Raw genomic sequence first — 24,859 nt, 5'->3', positions numbered from 1 at the left:
TCATTTATTTTATTATTTACACCTGTGCTTTCTGTCGCACGCCAAAATGTCTGCTGGGAGAAAAGGTCCCACCACGATCCACTGAAGCTGTTGTGGAGATTCATGGTGGAGAAACTCCTCAGTCAGACACTTAATGTTGGTTTTTACTCCCAGTAGTCTTCCATGTTGCTAACTTAGTAAAGATCAACCAAAAAACATTTATTCTTGAGATAAAAACAGGTTGTACAAGGTGAAAGAGCCCCACACTGATTAGAACCTTCTTTCTAAAGTTCAAATGGTCTAAAATTAAAAAAATCTGACCCCCAGCTTCAATCATTATGACTACCAAACAGAGCAGCCAGCAACTCTGCTGGGTTTTATACACCTGCTTTCAGGTGCTCCTAATCAACAGCTACACCTGTCTCCTGTTTTCTCAATTGGGTGGTGAATCATCAGAGTGGGTAGACTTCGAAAGATTGTTTGATTCAAGTCTCTAAAAACACTTTGAATAAAGAATAATGAATATATCTCACACTCATTAACCAGTTCATGAGGCAGGTAGTTTTCCGACGCCTGTAACATGTTTTTGTATTAAACCTTTTAAGTGATGTTACTTGTCTTCTGGATGTAATTTTCAAAAACATTCGTGTTTTGCAACTAAAACGTTATTGCCAATATTTGTCCTTATTCAATCACTGCACCAAATCATTCAAAGGTTCAGTACATATAATAAAATGTACCTCACTCTTTAGAGTATTTGGATAAAATCAAGAGATTTTGAGACTTCGTGCTGATGAATCAGCCAATGGTTAAAATACCTACAACTGCTTATAACTACATCCTTAAACACCAAATTCAACGCTGCAGTTTGAAAACAGTGCTGAACAAAGAACTTTAAAATTACACGACTAAAAACACGTAACTTTATTGATTTCTGAATAACAACAGATCTACAGACATGGCTTGAAGAGTCACACTTTATTTACAAAAATACTGAGAACCAAACAGTCGAGGGTGAGGAAGCGTGATGGCGAATCAAGTTTTCAGTAGTTTTTTATTCCTATAGAACAGCAGCTAAAAGCTCCTGGTTGCATGTTTGAGGACGTGGGTTGTTAACTGCAGGGTAAACCTCAGCTTTGCTTGTTTCTTCTGAGCTACGACCTTCGCCACAGTGTGCGTTGCTTCATCAGGCGTGTGTCCGAGACGATCGCAGTTTGGTTTCTGAGCAGCGGCAGGGCAGGCCAGTCTACTTTCTGCGGCGGGCGGCGGCTCCCTTCTTGCTGCTGTAATACGAAAAACCAAAAAATGGGACACGTCTCAGAACTTTGGGTTGTTATCAAATGATTTGAGGGGCAACTGACAGCCATGCAGGTGGAAACTTTGCGTTAGCATGTCTGTTAGCATGTCGTCCAAAATCTTCTCAGAAAATATACTTCTTTAAAAAATGTGAAAAACAAACTAAGCTAAACAAATCTACGAGAGATAAACAAAGGTTTAGTTTGAAACTTGAGAATGTTTTACTTGGTGTAGTTTTATCGCAGACTTTGCTAACGAAATGCTAATTCACATGGAAACCAACCCAGACTATCGCTGATTCTGCCTCTTATCTCATCGGATGCTATCAGATGTTGGACAACTTGCAAAATGTCAGACAAGATACATTTCCAGCCTGCAACATCATGTCAGCTGTCGCTGTTGGCATGTTTAAGTCCTCATTCAGACAGATGGGAATCAGTGACAAACTCATGCAGCACTTACCTGTACAGGCTGAATCATTACGGAGTCCAACATATGTTAGTTTAATATGAATATCTTTACAGCTACTGTTGTAATGGCTCACGGTGAAGTAACCTGGTCAGTACAAAGAGGAGGACTCTGATCTCCACAATGAAAAAGGATGCCAGTTTAAATGTTGAACAGGATCCATCCTTTTTCAGAGAACACCAGGGAACGTTCCTCACATACTGACACTGAATGATATCAGTATGTTTACAGTTAAAATGAAAAGTATTGTGCAAAGGCAACAGTAAAACAGAAACACACAGAATGTATGAGATCTTAGAGAGACAAGACAGACAATGAAGTACGGAGCCAAACAGGAAGCAGAGAAAAATATTGGTTTGGAAATCTGTGGGCAAAGATTGCTAAAATCATTTGGTTACCATAAATAGACAAATCATCAGCTTACTTTTTTGAATAAATCAGCTGAACAATCTTTCAGGCTGAATAAAATAAAAACTGTCACCCTACTATTAGCTGTTAAAAAAGAGTTTGCTAAATAGCTAACATTATTATCTTCGTTAGCTAACAATTTTTTCTGCATTGGCTAGTTAGCATGACTTAGCTTACATGATTACCCTGCGGTTCTATTAGCTGTAGAAAAAAGTAGCTAACAAAGTTTTCCACGTTAGCTAAAAGTTTTCTCTGTTAGCTACAGTATTAGCCTGCAGCTTCATTAGGTGGCTACCAAGCCTGATAACCATTCTAAATGACACTAGCTTTTCTTCAAATTAAACAAAAAGTAAAATATTGAAGTTGCAACCTATTAGCATTTGACAATGTTTTAATGCCTAAAACTCTAACCTGCTGATATTCACAAATGGCTGGTGGTGTCACTTTCCTGATGACAAACTGCTGCTGTCGTGAATTTTCAGACAAATTTTCGGCTGGTCTTCTGCGGCGGTGTTGATTTCCAGACAGTTTGGCGGGGTTTTGAGACCAAACACTCAATGAACAATTAGTGTTAGTGAGGAGTTGGTTTGTTTATGGCTTGTTTGAATCAGCATAAATGAAAACTATTGTGAGATAAAGAGATGAAGGTCTCAGCTCAGCCTTAGAAACTCTTAAATATGGATTTCAAAATGTCAGATTTCTGCTGCTGGTTTGAAAGTAGACTACAACTGAAGAATGAAGCAGTTTTAACAACGGACTCTCTCTATAATGGAAAACACTGGTCAGTATCTGATTGATTTTAACAGATGATACATGGGCCTGATGTGTCTAACCCTATAAACCAACGGTTTCCTGCCATAAACTGACATCAACTGTCTTGAATGTTACAACAGTTATGTCTTACTGAAGGAAGAGGATTGTGACATTCACCCAGACAAGTTTGGAGTTAAACGGAGTCACGTTTTTGGGATTACTGGGTGTCAGTGAACGCAGCAGCGACAGTACTTACTGCTTCTGCAACTCATCAATGCGATTCCTGTACGTGAGCACCTGAAAAATGACACAGCAGCAGCTTTAACTTACACCAGGACACGTTTACCACCGAGGAAACCGAACTCCCTTTCTCTTCTTCAACGGGCTCCACGGGCTGAAAAGCTGCAAGCTGAGGCATCATGGGAAACCAGGACAGGGAGGCGTGCGTATGATCAGTGTATTATCTTTCACTTGATTTGAGTTAGAACTTCTTGTCCTGAATTTTTGCACCTGATTGTGATTTTCTGATCATTTTTACATTAAAACACCCGCCATAGTTTCCCACAAAGAAGTGTAGATACAGCAGTTCAGAGACATTCAGCTTTAGCTTGGCTCTGAAACCTCAACACAGTCTGTTACTTACCTGTCTGACACCTGACTGAGCTTCCCAGTCACCAAACACCACCTTTACATCCACTTTAAATCATTTATCTGCTTAAAAGTGAAGAGTTTGATCTTTACTTTTGGAAACAAACCCTTCGCTTCTCCCTCCGTTTTCTCTGTGGTGTGTCATCTCCTCTCTCGACCAGAGGAGGCGCTCTGGGACTCTCTGACCTTCCTTCATGCTAACATGCAGCGAGCCTGAAGCCAGTGAGCAGACGCCCTGCTCAGCTCTACTTACAATTTACTGAGCTCCTCCACTCTCTTACGCAGGGTTGTAACCTGGAGGAAACCAAAGAGCATATCAAGGGTTCAAATCCAGATGTGACGGGACGCTCAGCTGGACGGTCGTCTCGGGACGACGGCATCAAAAACCAATGACAAGGAACAAAACCAGTATAGTTTCCGTAGTTTACCCTGCACCATTTACTATGATGTAAAGTCAAATTTAATATCATTGAGATAAATAAATCAGAAGGTAAAAATCTGTTCAATCCAAAACAACAGATCAGAATAAAATGAAAATTCAGATGTATGAGAGTAGAGGAAGGACGTACGTACCCCGAGACAAACCTGTGGATTAACGTTTTAAATCGTTCTGCGTACTTTCTGTAAATATTTTTAATTTTATAAACTATAAATAGGTAATTTAAATAAAAAGGAACAAATTAAATTTAAGCAAACAACCAAACTAAAAAGCACATTCTTTTTTTAGTTTTAAATGTTTAAATAAAAAGGTTCATAAACCCGTCTGCAAAGATGGGAATGAAACCAGAAAATGCAAAATGAGGAATAAAAAATACACTTATTTTTAACATGAAATTATCTAACATGAAATTATCCAAATGTTTTCTGAAATATTAAATTAAATCTAACCAGTTAAAAATGCTGAATAAATTGCAAAAAATAAATTGTAAAATGCAAAATCTCATCCCAAGATGTGTTCCTCTAGGTTTGTGTTCTTGAACCTGTTGAACCTGTTAGTATGTAAATCAGGTTAACAGAATACAAACAGATTTGAGCAAGACTATGATTATTATTATTATTATTATCATTATCATTATTAATATTAATGTTCTCTCTGACCCACAGTCCTGTTTTAAAAATGGGAATTTCATGATGTATTTCAAACTACTGAATTCTGAATAAATGTATAAAAAAGCCTTTTAAACACAGTGGACGTTACGATGTGACGACGACGGGATCGAACTCTCACCTCGTACTTCTGCCTCTTCAGTCTCTCCATGTGGTCGAACTTCTCAGACTCCAGCTGGCACATCCATTCATGCAGCTCATTGATCTTATCCCTGCAGGAGGAACGACAGGAAAAATTCACAACAGACAAACAAACAAACAAACAAACAGCTGATGGTCTAAGAAAAGAAGAAGCTGATTTGTCCCACTATTCTTTTCAACCCTGACCAGTGATGGAGGAAGTATTCAGATACTATGCTGAAGTGAAAGTACTAATACCACACTGTAAAAATACTCTATTACAAGTACAAGTGCTGCATTGAAAAGGTAAAGCATGTATAATTAGAAAAACGTCTTTAGAATGTTAAGATTAAAAGCAGTTTTTTACTCTTGTACTTAGTAAAGGTGGAGATCGTTTGGATTATTTTACATAGCGCTGAAACTGTTGATTATTTTTGATCCATTGGTTATTATTTGGTTTCTAATAATCTACCATCATTACCCAGAATTACCTTTCTCAACCTGTCGAACCAATAATTCAAAACTATTGAAAATAAAGTTATTTAAATGAGAGTGAAATGTTTGAAAGGTGTGAAAATGACTTCAGTGATTCTGTGTGTGTATAAATGTAGACTGAACAATGAGAAGTGTTTGGGTGAAGGTCAGAGGTCAGAGGTCAGTGTGGGGTCGTACTTCAGCTTGTCCTCGTTCAGATGGTCGATGTTGAGTGCCTTGCGCCTGGCGGCCAGGATCTTCTTCTTCTTCTCTCTCTCAGTCTCCTTCTTTCCTCCTCTCTTCTGGTCGGCCTGTTCACCACAGACACAGTACACGTTAACAGCTGTCCGGAAAACACAGTACTACTACCACTACTACTACTACTACTACTGTTGTGACTGTGGATGATCTGTGAGAGTGTACTGACTCTCTGCAGGTGACTGCTGTAGTTGGAGCCCATGCTGGACAGAGCCGACTTCTTCTTGGCCTCCTCATCTGCCTTCTTCTTGGCGTCAGCCTCCTCCTTGATCCGCCTCTCCTCCTGGTTCACGAAGAAACACATCAGAGTGAGACCTCCGAGCCAGATCCACAGGAAACACAAAGTTTAACGAGTCATATTTTACTGGTTAAATAACTGATGATGAATAAACTGCGATGAAACCACGAACCTCACGTCTGGCCTGGCGCTCCTTTTCCTTCTCAGCACGGACCCTCTGCTGCTCGGCCCTCTCAGCGCGACGCTTCTCCTGCAGGACAGGAAGCAACAAACATGGCGTCGTGTTTTATCTGACAGAGTTACACAGTGAGGTGGAAAAGCAAATAGAACATTCAGGCTTTTTTAACCTCTTAAAAAACTGTGATTTAAGCTGCGAGCTACATGTGTGTGGTAACTCACAATTCTCTCCTTGAGGGCGATCAGCTCCTCCTCCTCCTTCTTCCTGCACTCAAAGTGAGCATCGATCAGGGCCTGCAGCTCGATCAGATCCTTGTTCTGACGCTTCTTCTGGATGTCCTGCAGGGGGCAGAGGAACAGAAACGACACTCAGCGGAGAGATTACCACACAAAACACAAAATCAGCAGAAATCCTTCACGTCAGGTCGACTTACATCAAAGTCCACTTTCTCACCGTCTGGGATCTTTGGAGCGGTGGGCCTACGGGAGAGCGTTTGGGTCTTAAATGCGCTGGCACATCTCTGATTATAATGCTGCTCTTTTTTTGTGAATTTCAACAGATTAAAACATCGACAGATAATCTGAGGTCAGATTACATGAGAAAGAAACTTACTTGAATTTTGGCTTCTCCTCTGCAGGTTAGGAAATGAAGAGGGGACAAGTACATTTCATTGGGTTAGAAACAAAGCAGATTATTCACATTCTCTCAGGCTTTACATGGATTAAAATGTATGGTTTTGGCTCTATGTGAAAGATTAGATTAAGATTATGAATCAGAAGTGTAGCCTTTATCAGTTTTTAAGTTAGGGTTAGAAAAGACAAGTAAATAAGAGCAAACACATGAAATCTTCACATATTAAAAAACAGAATCAACAGGATTATGAAGTTTTGTGAATCTGCAGTGACAACAGTTTTGTACTCTTATTATTTACCTTTCTTTCTTTCTTTCTTTTTCTATTTTGGCTTGACCCCAAAACAGTTTTACACAAGCAAAGACAAAATCATTTTCCCCACTTCTTTGTTTTGTTTTTAACCCAGATTCTGGCGGCTCCATGCCATGCAAATGACGAGTGGCATAGCAAGAGTGTAACGGTGGGGTCGCTGTGCAGTAAAGCACGTGTTAGCATCATATTCTTTCACCCTTTGTCTCCACTAGCAGCTTTAATTCATCTCAAAACTCACTTTTTAACATTTTAAAATGTGCGTTCTTTATCGGATACAAATTTGGATTTCAAACTCTCAGTGCCAATTGGGCAGCGCTCCTGGAATTCTTTGACAGACAGATAAAAATTTGGACAGAAATTTTGTGGACAGCAGACGTTTCCCCCGAGTACAGACGTCAGACCACACTGTGGTCCGTCCAAAACCAGAATGACAGATTTCAGATTCGTCAGAAGTTTTGTAAAAATCAACATACCTTCCTCTTCAACGGCCTCTGCATGCAGCAAGCATCGAAAACAAAAGCAGAATAGACAACAGCGTTAGCAGGCGCACAAACTGTACATCCATACAGCTAAACACATCCAGACTACGGAGACTATGGCTGCTGCAGCTTCAGCATCTCTAGCAACTCACTCAGAGATGAAGAGGAATTTTTAATCACCATAAATTCTCAAATAAGTCAATGAATAAATAAAGGCAGTAAAGTCAGGTAAAATGCAAGCATGAAAAGTTTTGCTGAAAACAAAACTGTTTTTGAGAATTTATGCTCACATAAAGTCTTGGTTTGGTTTGTTGAAGCCACAGTTTCACCTTTAACATTTAACCCTGCGTTCATGTGCCATTTGATGTTTCAGAAAGTCGAATGTGGAGAAAATAATAGTTCATTTAACATTAGATGTCAGCTTTACGTTGCCTCGGGCCGTGCATTACGTCAAATCGTCTTTTTTGAATTGTATTTTTTGACAAATTAGCACATGAATGCAACACTGACTTGGGGGACTCTCCCACCAGCATTTGAGCGTAAAGATGTGACAGTGATATCCATTAACTTAAATAAACATATATATATATATATTCATGCTGAGCAGTAAAAGAAGCAGCTGAAGATATAGTTTATATTTAATCTGATGTCAGATGATGAATGAAATAATAATGATAATGAAAACGCAACCATGTACACCAAATACAAGTACTTGGAGTACATGTGGCTCAATAGTATCAGTAGGGTTAGACTGATAAAAGAGGCCAATATTTGTATTTTCTTAGAATTAAAGCCCACAAATAACTTCCATGTTTGTAGTGGACAATCTCTACTTGTCCTCTGTGAATGCTAACCTTTTAGCATACAGCATAGGAGGCTAATTACTTGCTAATCATTAGCTAGCATTTTCTGTTTATTTGCAGGTCTCTATAGTTAAGAACAACTTGGCAATTTTTTTTTCTTTTCTTTGAATATGTTTTCTTTATATATAAAAATAATTAAGTTAGCTACGAAACTACAATATCAACGAGAGATATTTTTATTTAAAGCTTAAAATGATCTCAGCTTTGGATTTCTAAAAGGTTTAAATCTATACTTTAGGATACTAATAACTTCTGACTAATACCTGTATATGTGTGCTAATGTGTTAGCAGACACATTTACCTAATTAGTTCAGAGAGAGATTGTTTATTGAATGAGTGATTTTTCACAAAGTTATTATCAGAAAATGATTTGAAAATGGAAAGCTAACGGAACAGGAAGCTAAAGATACAGTAAGCTAATGGAGCAAGGAGCTAACAGAACAGAAGCTAATGAAGATGTGGGGCAGAACTTTGGCTCACAACATCAGTATAAAAATATCGGCCTTCAAATATTAGTCACACTGTAATTGTAAAATGCTTTGGGTAATATCATCTGAATGTTTGTTTTTATTTTCATAAATTTAATCACATCCAACTTGTGGCCTTATGAGTGCTGCATAAATGGACTGTCCTTGACTTTGTCCAGAGGTGAAAGGAAGGTAGCGTTAGCATTAGCAGACATGGTGAACATGTGTGCAGATCAGGATTAGTGGGGTCTGTCTGGCTGGCTCTAGCCATTGGGAGCGCACCTGTCGCCTGGGAAAGGATGATAGAATACCCCCTACCCCCCTCCATGCCACATACCTTCAGGCTCAGGCTCAGGCTCTGGTTCTGGTTCTGGCTCTGGCTCTGGTTCTACCACTGGTTCTGGCTCTGGCTCTGGCTCTGGTTCTGGCTCTGGCTCTGGCTCAGGGGCCGCCTCAGGGGCCACCTCTACTTCCTCTACTACCTCCTCTGCTACAGCTACACAACATGCAGCGAGTCACCAGGGGAGAGGAAGGGCGGTGAGAGGGTTAATGGAAGCGGGAAAAAAGGGAAAGAGGTGGAAGGTGAGGTGAGTAGATGAAAAAGTGGGGAAGATGTGAGACATGAGGAGGTTCATGGGGGGGGGCAGTTTGGGGGAACTGCCACCAGATGGTGCTAAAGCAGGTGAGACAGCAAGCAGTTAAAGGAGGGAAAATGTCAGTCATTGATGGTCAGTCATGATGGATGAAATGTGATTGATTCCTGGAAATACCTGCACTGCAACTCTGTGATCGAACACAAAAAGATACAGATTCTGTCCTGATGCCGTCTACAATTCTAACCCGTGTCGTTTCATATAATTTCAAAGAGCGTTAGTGTTAACCAAGCATGCCACAAAAAAGTATATGTGAAGGTAAGAACACACGTCTTCAAAAGTGACTGACAAATTAGTATCAGTGACATGAGACTTATCATCCGGAGTCTGAAGGCTGCGTCTTACCATCGTATTCTTCACGTCCATCCGAGAAAGAAAGGAGCAGAAGAACATTATCAAAAGATCCCGTTTGTACCCATTTTTGACAGAATATTAAAGCAAAACCTGGGTACACTGGGGATCCATGCTAAGCATACACAACACAGTCCTCCTGGGCTGACCACAGCGATCAGGCGGGACTTTGAAGTGGCTTTAAAACTTCAAGAAAGTCGCTGTTTGTTTCATCCGAAAGTGTGTTCAGCTCAGGAGGACTGCACAGTTGCAGATAGACATGCAAAGCTGCAGGACACATTGGCAATAGATCAGTGAAGACTTAGGTTTTATACGTTCAGATTTACATTGTATTCAACACTGTCCTGTTGCCAACGTTGTGCCTGCAACCATGCCACAGCGGGAGGAAAATAAATGTGCAGATTTGCTCATAAAAGAGAGGGCATTATTTGCACAACTTGAATCTGGAGGAGTCAAGCCAAACCTGCAAACATATGAATTTGTCCAGTGCAAAATAACTCTCTACAGGGGGATGGAAAGTCAGTTAGGCAAGAATCAGAAATAATACTGGGATTTAGCATGGAACTCCGGGCTGTACCTGGACCTAAATATTGGGGATTTAATGTTTTTGTAAGATGAACAAAAAATGATGCTACTTACCCTCGACCCCGCTGCAACACAGAAAGCAAAGAAATTCTGATTTAGCTTTAATAAAGCTATTCAAAATTAATCTTGAATTCATGCTTGACTTTGGAAACATGCTAGCAAGTGGACCTTAAATGTAAGCTTTCTTAAAAATATAATTTGAGAATTAAAATCTGAATGGACTTACACTTCCTCTGTGTCAGACATGGTGACAGTGGACTTTGCAACCTGGAAGCAAGAGAGAAGAGAGGAACTTCAAGTCAGTTCTGCAAGGATAAACTGAGCACCCTGCTGTATTAATAGCTCAGGATTAAGTTGCAGATGTCTTAAATATCTCCTGCCCCACCCTGACCAAACCCCACCTGCTTGCTTGCACATATTTTGCCCCCACGGTAAAAATGACACAAAAATATATATATTCTTTATGTAGACTCATTTCAAAACATTCAGTTCCTCAGTCTTTTTAGCTCCTCGTCATTGATTTTTTGTCTTTGAAACATTCCCAAAATTCACTAGATCCAAACATCTTCAGTTTATAATTAGCATGAAGACTTTGGACTGAAATCTGAGCCTCTGTCCTGAATCTGCTTCACTGATGATAAGTGAGAAGGGAGCCAAACATAGATTTATGCCAATGGTCTGTTTTCAACCGCTGAGAGAAGATTAATATTGGAAGACAAAAAAGAGAAAGCTCCATCGGAGTTGTGGTAAATGTCAACCTCCTGCCCTCTCACATCACTCCATCCATTTGGCTTCAGAAGTGTTAAAGTCAAATTCTGTCATGTCTAAAATCATTTTCAAGATACGATAACGTTGGAATTCAGTTGTGAAATTTCAGACTGGATGTAGTATCTGATCAAAATCCTGCAATGACAAACACACATGACCTGAATTTACTCATAGTTTAATCTACTGGTGATTAGATTTTGGATTAGTTGCCCATTAGCCTCATTAGCATGAGGCCACCATGAAGGCGTCCCGACATCACAGCTATTTCCAACAGACAGCTGCACAGGTCCCAGATCTGGTTTCAGTGGACCCGATGTTGAAGATTGGGTTCCTTCCCCTGGACCACTACCCATAATTCCACCTTCATTTCCTTATCTGGCTGTTTCGCTCTCACATGGTTCCTTCAATCATCTTCCTGAGGCTCCCTGCTGACCAAGGCCTCTTTGCTCAAGAATTAAAATAAACCCTGAGAGGCAGCCGTGAAGGCTAAAGGTCTAATGCATGGTTTCCTCATATAAATTTGCTCTTTGAGTCTAGTAAATTCCAACTTTGTTTTCAAAGTCTTTACACCATTATGTAATATTGGTGTTGGGGAAAAACAAAATCCAAATTTAGATGATTCCTTCACATCCAGTCTGGAGTTTTTTGGCTCCTGTTCAAGATGTTAAAGTGTTTATCCTCATGCTATGTGCACTTTAACGTACATGCATACCATATTCATTTACAGCCTCACTAATGAGACATCAACTAAAAGATCAAACCAATAAACAGAGAAAACCTGCATCCAAGGCAACCTTAATGTCAAGGCAAGTTTAAATATCGCAAAACAACATCAGGATTCATTGCTGCTGCTCTTATGATGTTACATAACTCATTAGTATCATCTTCTGTCTCCTGAAGCGGAAAGCTGCTTCAAAGGCTTTAAGCCATCTGTAAATCCCTCAGGTATGAACCTCCGTTGGGTCTCTGGACTCGGACCAAACGGGCACAAAAACAACAACAAAGTCCTGGAAGATAACAGCTGCTGACCCTGCAAGAACCTCTGAACCTTTTAAACCTTTAAATCTCAATTTTACGGTTTTTACGTGCTTACAACAACAACAAAAAAAATCAGATTTCTTTAGCTCATTCTAGGGTAACCAGAAAAGGTGTCAGTAAACATCAATGCAACACAAACTACACAAACTAGATTTTTTGCCACTAAGCTCTAACACAAAAACATCACACGCTTCAGACGGAGCCATTTCCTATGTGATCCACTATCTGTCTGTTATTCGACCACAACTGGACCCTGTGGCCCCTGACCTCGGCAACAGACTCTGCTAGTCGTGACAGTGATTTTAAAACATGTGGATTCAGCTGTCCTCAGTTTGGGTGACATTTGTGGGACATTGCACTTGAGCTTCCTATCCTCTCTACCACTCACACTCTCATTCTCTCTCCCCTCTTCCTTACCTCAGAAAAGCTGAAAGAAGCGAGCTCCCTGCTGGCCGAGACAGGCTGTAAGGTTCTGCAAACTTACCGCGCTGATTATGTCCTTCTGTTATAGTGACACTCGATCCGCTCAGCCTCCCCATTGGCCGAGGAGCCGGCCTGGAGGCGAGGTCGGGCCTGCCGTGGGGCAGGGTCCGTGACTTCGGTCCCCCCTCCTCCCACCGCTGGCACTCAATAAGGAGATGGAAGGGTCGAATGCTAAGGAGGGAGGCTCAAGTTTGGAGAAGGGGGCAGCCAAGACGCCCCCAGGTTGCTATTCTTGGGCAGCTGCATTAGGCAAGCAAATTTCATCTGAGAGCGAGAGGAGAGTTGGACGTCAGGGAGGAGAGGCAGGTGCTGTTTCTGAACCTCTAAACATAATGTACAACATGGTTTAAGGAGGACAAGAACCTGAATAAATCCAACATGTTGATCCATCTTTTGATTTGGGCCTCTGACTCCCTGGTTTGTAATAACTAACCAGATGAACAAAAGTAGTATCCCCAGTAATCAGTGAATATACCTCAGACAGATTTACACCATGCAGGTCCTATAAACATGCAAGAACAACATTAGACAACAACAACAACTGAGATATTACACAGTCCATCCTCTTCCCGTCAGTTTGTAGTTCCTCACTTTATGGAAAATTAAAGGATAAATGTGAACATTTTGTGCTGTATGTGACAGCTTGACTTTTCTCAAGATTTTCTGTAAACTTACTGAATTGTGTAATATGTGAAGTCTTGTACTTATTAATGTAAGGTTTCTTTTTGTGTGAATCTATCTCATTAAAATCCATCCACAGGATCAGTTTGATCTGTTACTAATGTCTCTCAGTTCAGTTCAACTCTAAGTCTAAACAAGCTGCAGCATGAATCATTCAGCTGTTTAATTTATAGGTTGGATCCGTGATGTGATCGTCAGTCTCAAACGTCTCTGGGATCCTGAATGATCTCCTGATTTCCTCCAGAGGGTGCTACAATGACAAAGTTAAGAACAGAGGTTCTATGACACACAAATGTGGGAGTGTCAAATGTTTTCATGTCACTGAAACACAAATAGACAAACCTCAGGCCAAAGACCTCCTGTTTGATTTGTTGTTGTTGAATTACAGTTGAACTGAAGTGTCTGCACTCTAATGCTTGATGAACACTAAAACACAAATCTTGTGTGAAATTCAGTAGAGTCAAATTAAACTCCACAAGGAAAACCCTGCAAATAAAAATATAGTCCTCTCATGGACCCCTGGACACCCTAGAAAAACCCCTAAGGCCCCCTCAAGGACCACTGGAACCCCAAGAGACAATATGAAGGACTAAAATCTTCGATTACACCATCTGAACCCCATGAATGCCCTCTAAAATACCTGGAACTCACTTAAGATCTCCTGAAAGCACCCCTGAATCACACAAAACCTCCCAAGAACCCCATAAGCCATCTAAAGGACTACTGGAACCCGTAGAAATACTTATGAAACCCCACCTAAGCACAAGAGATACTGTCAAGGGACTCATGAAGGAACAATAGCAACCCTCCAAAGATCCTTGTGACCACATAAAGAAGCCTAAAATCTTCTGAGACCCCACAAACTCCTTACAAGGGTCTTCCTCAAATGCTAGTGCCTCCTTTCTCAAGCACTGCATAAACTCCCTTAAGGATGCCCTGGAACTGTATCAAGAACTCCTTGAACCACAACCCAAAAGTTCCTGGAATCCCCTCAAAGGCATCTAGGCGTCTCATCTTTTTGTGAATGCCTGAACCCTACAACCTCCTGAAGAACCCATGGAACCCCCTCCCCCAAAAACTATAAGAAATGCCCAATGCATCCAAATCACACCAAACCTTTGTTTTGTTTGCTTCGGATGTTTACTTGTATGCCAGTTAAAAGTTACAGTAACTCCATTATGACATGAACATGGCATTACAAACTCCACTGAGGATCCCTATAAAACCCTCAAGAGCTGCAGCTTTGAGGGAATTCCTTTCAGTATGCGACTTCAGATGAACTTGTTGGACAGTCAAATTGGATTGGATGGGAACCAACAATCCAACATTCACACCCACTTCACTCAGTGATTGGTTGACTGAGAAAGGTTCCAGGGTTTATAGTTCTTTACTTCTTTGTTTCTGTCACAACATGTACTGACAACCAAGCTTGATTTCCAACATGGTAGAACAACACGTCAAATGACCTTTAGAGCAACCTAAAGAATACTTAAAACCTGCTAAAAGATCAATGACAGACCTCTAATCAATATCATGAGCCCCCATACCCCCACCAAACATCCCAAGAACTACCCCAGGATGTTTAGAACCTACTTGAAACCTGATTTGGTACCACCTTAATCCCATCAAGATTCCCTAAATTAGGATAATCTCTATGGAATTCAAATCATTTGAAATTAAACCCCTTCTCATTTTTCTGAGCACACGTGGAGCCCCCTGTTGGATCTTGGGTACATCTTTAAAGGACCCCTGGGTGGCCCTCGGCCCCGACTTTTAGAGCCCTGGGGTGGTGAAACATAAGGTCCCGTGGCCTGTCCGTGCTGCGTCTCAACCTCGCCTCGCTCTGCTGTCAGGGCGACGTTGCTGTCACTCTGAGCAGCTCACAGGGCTCAGGATTTATTTTTGGACTGCCATGGCGTCTGTTCCTTCCATTTGTAGGAAGAGGGGGGTCGAGTTGGGCTCAACATGAACCTGCCGCTCTGACACTCCGGGCTGGGACAAGCAGGCAGCAGCCGGCCGGCCGCCCCCAAAGCAGCAGTCGCACAGGTAAACACACCATAATTACACCTTTTATTCTCTAGACTTAGCACTGGGAAGCTGTTAGCGGTGTCAGGGAGGCAGCTGCTGTCGAATGCAGATCCCCCCCCACACCTCAGCAGCCAGAGGTCTGACGTGTGTTTGGAGAGCTCAGGGTGTTTTTTCATGTCCTCAGTGCAACATTAAAGCACCAGCAGGGCTGAGCTAAGTGTTAGCCTCGCAATGTTTCTACTCCCTGCGGCTTCAAAGCACACTCTGCCCTGTCATTTATCTGTCCTGGCTGCAATGAGGAATGAGTGACTGATGATCACATTTTAGCTCTGAGATGTAATCTTCCTCTTTGTGTGGAATAAAGTCATCCTTGTTAGGGTTTGGTACTTTACACTGAACTTGAATCAGTTGTTTCTCTCTTGTTGTCTCAAGGGGAACCTGCCTGGAGCGCTTTGAACATCTGCAACAAGATTTTACCTGGTAAGTTCATCCATTTTCTAGACTTGCTGTATTTATGTGTGAAGCCTCATATCTTCACTGGAGGTCAATGACTTTTTGGGGTGGATTCATTTACTTAAGGAGCCCATTGTGGAGCAGCTTGGTTTTTATTACACAGCTATTATTACCCTTTCCTCTTTTGAACTTGCATCCTGAAGGCGCTCCAAATACCAAACCTACCAGAGCCTTAAAAGGAGGACTGAACTCTCATGTGTCATGCAGGCAGCAGGTTTGGGGAGGGAGGTTTGAAGGGGGGTAGGGAGGGCTTTAAAACACAACCAGCTCTGGCCTACATTTCACTGAGGTGACACACATAGTAAACTGCGGATATTAAACAGTTGTTTTGTATAGACTGCATGATGTCAGATCATTTATTTGCAACACAAACCTTCTGGATAGTCTCATCGTGAAGTTATCCGACTCTTATTTCAAGTTCAAATTGATTACACAAATGTTATGTAATGCTTGTGCAGTGTTATTTTTAAAGAAGGAAGTTTTTTGGGTGGTTATATATATTAAAAAAACATTACAAAAAAACATTTAACAAAGTTTCTCCAACCTCATGCATCCATCCATTAATGTTAACTTTCTTGTCCTTTCATGTGATTGGGTATAGTCATTTCTGAGGCCCTATCCGGTTTCATCGGGCTGTGATGTCATGAGGTCAGATGCTCTGCGTTCACTTTCACCCTTCAGCAGATATATATACACATCTATATGTGTATATTTATATGGGAAGGGACATGAGCACTCTAGCTGTGGAAATAAAGCTCAGCCTGTAAACTGTAACCTCACAGATAAGAATGTACAAATTTCCTGATTGGGAAAAACAAATAACACAAGTATACCATAAAATTTAGAGTTTAGAGTCAAACACTTTGATCCAGGGTGATATATCTCACCAAATACTCACCAGATTTTGATTTGGACATTCATGGACCCAGAGGATGAACCTCAGTGATTTTAGTGGCTTGCTAACCTTTCTGCCAGCACTATCACCAGAGAGGAAAGCTCTCCCAGTGGAACAAGAACCGTCAAAACATAACCATCAGAATGGTGTGAAATTTTCTAATCATATTCCTGAACAGTTTCAACTTTAATGACCCCATGACCTTACATTTGTAGCTTCAGTACTGGTAAGGTCTGAGAATAGCTCAATCATCACAAATACTTGCAGAATTCACTTATATAGCCTAATGTCTTGAAATGTATAATATTCATATATTTTATACATTTTGTGTTCACTTCAGTGTCACTTGCTACTTTCTTCTTCATATCTTTTATTTATTTTATTCAAAAAGTTCTTTATCTCTTCTCTTGTAATCTCTCAGCCTGTATCTGTGCTGGTGAATTCTTATCTCACCTAATTGTATTAATTTGGACATGAATCAGAATTTAACCTCTGCTGTATATATGCTGTACCTGTTGAACTAAATGAGATAAATACCTCTGAGCCAACTTTAACTACAGCAGCCCTAAAGACACCTACAAGAATACACTTTATTCAACAGCAGCTGATGTGAAAACATAATCTCAGTTTTTATAAATTTGTCTTACAAAATACTCCTGTTAAGTGGAGTTTGTTTCTGATGTTCTGGAGGCGGCTGAAGCTGCAGAGGCTCCATCTGATCTCCATCACAGCACTCTGATTTATTGTTTTCGGGAAAGTGATGCAGCCTGTAAAAAGCCAGGAGTCTTAAAAAAGAGGAGGCAGGCGATTGGCCAGCCTCCTCTCAGCCTTCACACTAAAATTAGGCAGAGTAAAAGCTTCCAGGATCAGCTGTGAGGTGGTAACATCATCCAGGAAGAGTTTAGCTCAATGGTCTCGTTAGTTTTTCAGCATGCAGCGCTGATATGTGGCATTTATAAACAGCACTCATGCAAACAGGATGAGTCATCTCTTAAACCCACTTTACTGATTTTTATGTTTGTAGGATTAAAGTTTCCTTTGAAAATATCACAGACTAAATATTATAATTTGTTTTTACTTCATTCTTTTATTTCATTATTGTTTTATAAATTCCATGTGTTGAATTGCATATTTTTTAACATTCATATTTTATTTTATTTTTATTCTTATGATCTACAGTTTCATGTCTTTTGTAAAGCACTTTATTTTTATAGCATTTCAAGTTATTTTTGTTCAATTTCAGCATCATCAGGCTAAAGACAAAGCTGTTTGTGTATTAATTCCCAAAGATTTTGCAACTCAAACGACAACATGAAATTACGAGGGCAAAATGATGCTCTTGAAAAATCTTGTTTTCACTGCACGAACGTGAACTTTTTGAACCCTTTATATCCTGCAGAGTAAATAAAGACATAGACATTAAAGCTTTCTCAGCAGTAGAGCTAAAATATATGGTTTGTCAAGGTCATAGGGTCTTCAAAATCTAAAAGGTTCATCCTCTGGGGAGCAGGAATATAATTAGGAAATTTCATTGTAAGATTCTAATATTTTTTTGTGGTGGCACAACAAGAAACATCCAGGAATCATGAAAACAATTAGTAATCATCCTCTGGGGACCTTATATCTCCACTCATGGTTTTACAGGAAAAACAGTGGTTAAGTAAAAAAAAAAAAAATAGCACATTTGTATCCATGTACACAAAATTAATAGATTACATTTTGTGAGCTGCAGGTTGTTCAGGCATTGTTAGACCATTTAAGAATCTAAACCAAAATGAGATAAAATGGAGGGCACTGCTAAAGTAGAAAATTATCTTAATTTATTTGAGAAAAGGGGTTACAAACACGAGGTGAAAAATGTCTGCAGTGGTACAGAGACAAAGCTGAAGGATCCAGCGAACTAAAACATACACAGGTAATAGGGTTTAATTGTACAGATCGGGTGTCTACGTGATAAAGGCTGCTGTGACAGATACCGAATCCTCCATTTCTGGTAAATGGCTACATAGAGTGAACCATGATAAATTCTCATCAGTATGAACCAAAGCCGAACTGTTTCAGATTGTTCTTTAGCCAGAGCGTAAGTACAGAATAGATACCATAACACTGTGTGATCTTTTAATTCTACATGATTGGACAATGTAAACTTTTTCTAGTCAAGAGTCTTTCCCTACATGCCATTATAAATGGATCAATCATTGGCAATGAGTCACCTAAACACTGTACTGGAGAAAAAATAACAGTAGCTGTAAAGCTCACAGTCAGATATATATATGCAATAACAGAAACTGAAACAGAATATAAGAAAATACAAAAACAAAGAGGAACTTGAACAAATATAGACATTTGATGATCAAATCTTTTGGACTTGAGCTGCTGAGTTGGAAATTATGATTTTTGAAAATATACGTGAAATACTGAGACTAACTGTTGAAGAGCTGCTTCTATTAGACATCTTTATGGCCAGTGGATGTTTTTGTGATGTTTTTGTGTGGAAATCACCTGAAGAGATGACATCTGTTCAGTAATCACCATGACACAAACCTGTTTAAAAAAAAGACAAAAAGAAAACTTTAATGTGCAGATATTGTACAGTTGTTCAAAGTTTTAGGTTTTTTATAGGGTGATCAAACAGCAGAATTCATAAAGGTTTCATCAACTTTTTAGACCTTTTGAAGGGACCAATGAAATTGAATATTTGCTTTCTTAATATGATGAATTTCCTGTCCTAACGTGTCTTTACTTTAAACCAATAGAATTTCGGTAGTGGTTGGTATTTTTGATATTAGTACCTTCTCTAACAGTTTTGCGTTTTTCTCCACAGGGTGCTGAAGCGCTCATGGCTGTTGCTTATAGTGCTGTAACCCAACCGGGCCTGCTTTCCCAGCAGTATCCCCCGCCCCTGCTGCCTAAACCTGGAAAAGACAATGTTCGTCTTCAGAAGCTCCTCAAGAGAACCGCCAAGAAAAAGGCCTCCGCTCAAGCGTCACAGTCCGCAGCACCTTTCCGCTCCAGCCTTTCCCCTGTGAATGAAGCAAGCCCTGACCTTGAGCACAGTGACCACTCCACCCCTCCCCGCACTCCTGAGACACCATTCAACCTCTACAGCATCCAGCAGCCTCCACGGTTCACCGTCAGGCCGCTGTATCAACACGTGGCATCTCCTTACCCACACCGTGCAACCTATGGCAGAGCAACAAGGTTCTCGCCTCAGACAGTGGGAATCCCGTCATACTCCTACTCGCAGCATGTCACCACAGTTTCTACATATTCTTCATCAGCCTACCATACTGGAGTCTCACCAGCTCTGGGCCCAGTCGCCCAGCCAGCGGTACCTAAAATATCCATGCCAGCATCTTCTGTTTCTGAGACAGTACCAGCTACTGACGTGACAAAGCCAGCTTTTAGCACATCTGCTGAAACTCATGCTGGTCCAAGACCCACTGTAGCTGTAGCAACTCCACAGCCAAAAGCCACAAGTCTGGGTCCAACTCCGTATACAGCAGCAGGAGGTCAAGCTGTGATTCGACCTCTCACTGTGTTGACCCCGCTTGTCAAATCCAAAAGCCCTCGTCCAACATTCAAAGCGACTGAACCTTCAAGGTCACCCAAACCGATGTTTGATGTCCCTCAAATTAGGATGTACACTGCGAGCACATCGTACTACGAGACATCCAGGACCCCGCCGGTGTACGACACAGCTGAACTAACTGCTATTGGTGGCACAGTACCTCCAAATAAAATACCAGCAGAAACAAAACAAGATCTGACTCCAGTGTCTGAGGTCAGAAGAGGTATGACACAGACGGGTCAACCTCCTTTATTGGGCACAGATCCCCAAAGAAGAACACCAACTTCAGAAATTAAAAGAGGCACTACGCCAACAGCAGAGATCAGTAGAGTCGTAACTCCTACCTCTGAAATCAAAAGAACAACCCCAACATCTGAAATCAAAAGGGCTACTCCAACGGCTGAACTCAAAAGAGCTACTCCAACGCCTGAAATCAAAAGAGCTACTCCTACGGCTGAAATCAAAAGAGCTACTCCAACGCCTGAAATCAAAAGAGCTACTCCTACGGCTGAAATCAAAAGAGCTACTCCTACGGCTGAAATCAAAAGAGCTACTCCTACGGCTGAAATCAAAAGAACTACTCCTACGGTTGAAATCAAAAGAGCTACTCCAACATCTGAAATCAGAGTTAAAACACCAACTTATGAGTTCCAATCATCAAGAACTTCGGCAGGACGGCCTAAAACTCCAGCATACCATGTGACCCGGGCTCCAACACCTGTCTTTGAAATCTCAAGGCCCAATCCTCTCTTGTTTGCAGTGTCACCAATTACAGTAGAGCCAGAGAGGCCAAGAACATGCAAAACGTCTTCTGCTGTGAGCAATTCATCCACTTCCCAAAGTGTGATGACAACTGAGCCTAAGCCTGCTGAAACAATAACGAATGGGGACATTAGTTCAGACGTGACACCTGCAGCTAAACCAATCCAACAAAGTTTAACAAAGTCAAAATCAGAGCCTGCTTTGACAAGAGAAAAGACCCCAACTGCTCCAGCTGGATCTCAAAGACCTAAAACTCCTCCATCTGAGCCAGCAACACCAGCAGTGACTTCTTATGGCTATCAGAGGCCTAAGACTCCAACATATGAGGCATCTCGACTTATGTCCACATCACCTGGCTATAAAAGACCAAGGACACCTACTGGTGTATCACCTGTAGCCTTTCAGAGACCTAAAACTCCAAGTCAAGTGGCTCAAAAGTCAAAGTCTGGCTATCGTGGATTGACACCTTCTGAATATGCTGCTTACGGTGGAATCAAAACTTACACTCCAGCATTTGGTATCTCGGGTTCTAAGGCAGCAACTCAAGAGGAGGTTACAAAAGATGGTTCAGCGGAATCCCAAAGTAAAACACCAAGCCAAGAACCATCTGTGAAAGCACCTTCAACAGCTGAAGTGTCTAAGGTCAAAGAAACCCCAAAAGATGTAGATAAACCAAATCTGAGAGATGAGAAGGTTTCCTCCACCCCCTCAATCCCTATTATTGTTGTTTCACAAGCATCTGACGCCTCAGGAACAACGATAACACAAGAGACAAGTACCGTAACCAGTCAGGTTACAGTAAAACAAGAAAAAACAGTAATTCAAGAAACACCAAAGGCTAAACCTCCACCAGCAGAGGTGAAGACTCCTGAGAAACAGAAGGTGGAAACACCAATTCAGGAAGTCATCAAGCCAAAGACAAAAACTCCTGAAGCCAAACATCCTCTGCCCAAAGGTGGTGACCAAGATCCTCTGAAGGCAGTAAGGAAACTGTTAGGCAAGGATAAAGTTCAGACTGCCGAGCAGAAAGCTGGAACTGGGACAAAAGTTAAAGTCTCAGAGCAAAAAGAGCCAGCGAAGCCTGTAACTACCACCAGGACTCAAGCTGAAGGCTCAAAGCCAGCACCTGCTCTGCTTACTAAAGTACCTGCTGCTGAATCAGCAGAAAGTGAAGACAAAGGAAAAGATAAGAAAGCAGAAGCCGCAGTTAAACCTGCATCTGAGAAAAAGGAAGGCGACGAGTCCCTCCCAGCAGCTGAGCCCCTTCTTAAAGTCATACAAAAGCCGAAGGGAGTGAAATCAAAAGTGAGTGGTTGGTCCCGACTTAAAAAGCACATGGTAGTGGAGCAGGAGGAGCCCAAATTTCCAGAAGATGGCTCTCCGAAGGAGACCACTGGGCAGGACCAGAACGAGGTGAAAAAGGCTGATGAGAAGGCCGACGACAAGTCTGGCACTCAGGATGAGAACCAAACCAAAGACACTCCCAAGGCGACAAAGATGTGGGACGCTGTCCTCTTCCAAATGTTTTCCACTAAAGAGAACATCATGCACCAGATCGAGTTGAATAAAAGCGAGGAGGAGAAGAAGGAACAGGCGAAGGATGAGCTCAACGAGATACCGTCATTTGCGTACCGGCTGCCTGTGCTGCTTTTTAGCCCAAGGTTTGACGCTAAAAAGCTTAAAGAGGCGGCATCGAGGCCGGTGACAAAAATTTCTACTGTGTTTGAAATGGGTCTGATTGGGCGGAAAGGTAAAGAAGAGGAACAAAAAGACTTTAATAGAACAGCAAGGGGGTTCACTGCTACTTAAGCTACATCTAATGTGAAACGCCAAGTAGGAAATGTAAAGAAAAAAGTTAATGTTTAATGTACAGGTGCAGAAATCTTAGCAATAGAAATAATGTACAGGTCTGGAGTCTTATAGTCTTTGTGTTAAACGAATGATGTTTGTGGCAGTGTTGTAGAAAATTCGGCCTTAACTTTATACTTGACAAATGCTTTGTGTTGCATTCGTGTGACTGGTTGTCTGGATGTTAAATGTTTGTATTTGTGGATTAGCTGGGAAGAGAGAACGACATTTGTCTTAAAGTCATTCAGACATCACATCAGATTAAAGCCTTTATGTTTTAAGTAATTTCAGAGCTTCTCATTTGTTCTTCTCATCACATGCTCACAGTAAATATAGATTCTGGAGTACTTTATAGATAAGAATACCAACCAAAATATTTGGTTATAGAAAAGAAGATTTAGAAAGTTACTCATACTGAAAAGCCTTGCTTTTTTAGTTCTAGCAAAAATATCTGTATTTTTACAGATAGATAAAAAATATAAATGAAATTAAGACTTAATGATTTTAAGACAAATCATTTCTAACAGAGAAAACTTCTATTTCTCTTTAATGATCATTCAAATATCCAGTTTTATTCAAAATGGTGCTACTTGCCTCAGGGTAAGACCTCTTACTAGTTAAAGGATGTATACGTAGAGTGACAAGAAGTTTGAATTATTTATTTTAGGTTGTAGATGGGTATGTTTGATGACTGAACTTTCCTAAAGTCACAATGAAATTATATTTTAAGAGCGTCTAGATTCCTTTATTTGATTTTGACTGGGACATAATACAGGGACGGATCAGTTAAAGGAGATTATTGAAATGATGTATAACCCAAAGACATAATGCCTCTGACCACCGCTGGCATGGAGGCATAAAAACTGGAATTGTATTTATTGTTGAATTTATTGTTAAAATAGTAAAGAGTACAGTATATCAGTAGTCTAATGCGTTTTACACATTGAAAGTCCATCTCTTTTCAACTCCATCTCCTCTGTGAGTGGTTTAAATGTAATAATTCTTAGTCATCCATCTCATGAGCCTCTGATAACTTTATTTATATGATTCTTTTCCAAACAGAGTTACAAAGAGATTGATACTTTAACAAGAATAGTAAGCCTTAAAACCTTAAAATTATTAGCTTACAATAGGAATTTAAATATATAACACCAGAATTAAATGATAACAAGCAGAGAAAAAACAAAACAGGATAAAAACATAGTTAAGATTTAAGACTTGATAGTTTTTGTTGACAGTGACTACGTACTGGGCTCTAAGTGCAGCCAAAACACAAGTGACCTATGCTCAGTATTGCACCTGAATGCATCCTGATGGAGAACTTGTGGGGCTGCTGCTTTCGTAGTCCAAGTAGACACAATGTAGGGCAGACAAGAGTCCCAGATATTTGTGCCAGTTTAAAAATACTTAATTTCACTGTGACTTGAAGAAGCTGCTAAGCTAGAAGCCTGTGAAAGTAGTTAGAGAGAATGATCAGAGAGATACTGAAGGGTTTTAGATGACTGCAGGTGATTTATTTTTCTAGTTTTATTTCAAACATGCTAGGTGATATCAGAGGGGTTTTTTTCTAATGTTCTTTTTAACGATTTCTAATGTGTGTGCTGGAGTTATGGATTCATGTAGGTACAGTTTTTCAGAATGTAAACCTTAGTGGGTAGATTTCCTGTGATTCTTCTCTCTGAGGGGAATCAGAGCCTGTTGACACTTTCAAAATAAAACTTAAGCAAAATTTCCACCTGTCTGTATTTATTTCTTGTGAAGATATAATGTTGATAATTTGGTGTTATTTTTCCCATTTGATTGACTGCAACTTGATCGGAGCACTATGGAAAAGATTTTTCAATCATTCATGGTCTGTGTAACACTTATTAGTTTTAACTTCCATGTACAAAAATTAATAATGTCAGATGAATGTGAAATTAAGGTTTTTGATTCTTTCATATATTTATTTTTCAGTTTTCATCAGAAAATAAAGTGTCAGAGGGTCGACAGTGGACTAGTACA

The 24,859-nt window shown here is 40.5% G+C and overlaps 3 protein-coding genes across 7 annotated transcripts in view; 1 reads left to right on the top strand and 2 right to left on the bottom strand.

The window, feature by feature from the left end:
- Window positions 1-938: 938 nt before the first annotated feature.
- tnnt3a (troponin T type 3a (skeletal, fast)) lies at window positions 939-15,051 on the bottom strand. 5 transcript variants are annotated; one of them, XM_051073124.1, is made up of 13 exons: window positions 12,492-12,653; window positions 10,495-10,535; window positions 10,323-10,333; window positions 6,540-6,558; window positions 6,361-6,406; window positions 6,149-6,265; window positions 5,922-5,999; window positions 5,681-5,794; window positions 5,452-5,564; window positions 4,781-4,871; window positions 3,806-3,846; window positions 3,161-3,201; window positions 939-1,262 (listed from the first exon to the last, which is right to left on the bottom strand). In XM_051073124.1, exons 2-13 carry the CDS (start codon window positions 10,512-10,514, stop codon window positions 1,054-1,056), a joined length of 900 nt encoding a protein of 299 aa, XP_050929081.1. In that variant the 5' UTR covers window positions 10,515-10,535; window positions 12,492-12,653; the 3' UTR covers window positions 939-1,053. The 5 variants fall into 5 exon arrangements, with proteins under 5 accessions (XP_050929081.1, XP_018560185.1, XP_050929080.1 ...); XM_018704669.2 differs by lacking the exon at window positions 3,161-3,201 and having other exon boundaries at window positions 12,492-12,651; XM_051073123.1 differs by lacking the exons at window positions 10,323-10,333; window positions 10,495-10,535; window positions 12,492-12,653 and adding an exon at window positions 14,997-15,051.
- Window positions 15,052-15,169: 118 nt separating this feature from the next.
- prr33 (proline rich 33) lies at window positions 15,170-23,140 on the top strand. The gene is made up of 3 exons (XM_018704691.2): window positions 15,170-15,284; window positions 15,699-15,746; window positions 19,499-23,140. The coding sequence occupies exon 3, from the start codon at window positions 19,514-19,516 to the stop codon at window positions 22,814-22,816; it is 3,303 nt and encodes a 1,100-aa protein (XP_018560207.1). The 5' UTR covers window positions 15,170-15,284; window positions 15,699-15,746; window positions 19,499-19,513; the 3' UTR covers window positions 22,817-23,140.
- Window positions 18,473-24,859, bottom strand: part of lsp1a (lymphocyte specific protein 1 a) — a 29,403-nt gene continuing 23,016 nt past the window's right edge. The window contains 1 exon segment of the mRNA XM_018704702.2: window positions 18,473-19,218. Coding sequence (XP_018560218.1) covers window positions 19,196-19,218 — 23 coding nt within the window. The 3' untranslated portion in view covers window positions 18,473-19,195.

Source organism: Lates calcarifer, linkage group LG10 (assembly GCF_001640805.2).
Source record: "Lates calcarifer isolate ASB-BC8 linkage group LG10, TLL_Latcal_v3, whole genome shotgun sequence".
NCBI classification, from domain to species: Eukaryota; Metazoa; Chordata; class Actinopteri; family Centropomidae; genus Lates; species Lates calcarifer.
This window is presented reverse-complemented; position numbering and strand designations above follow the sequence as displayed.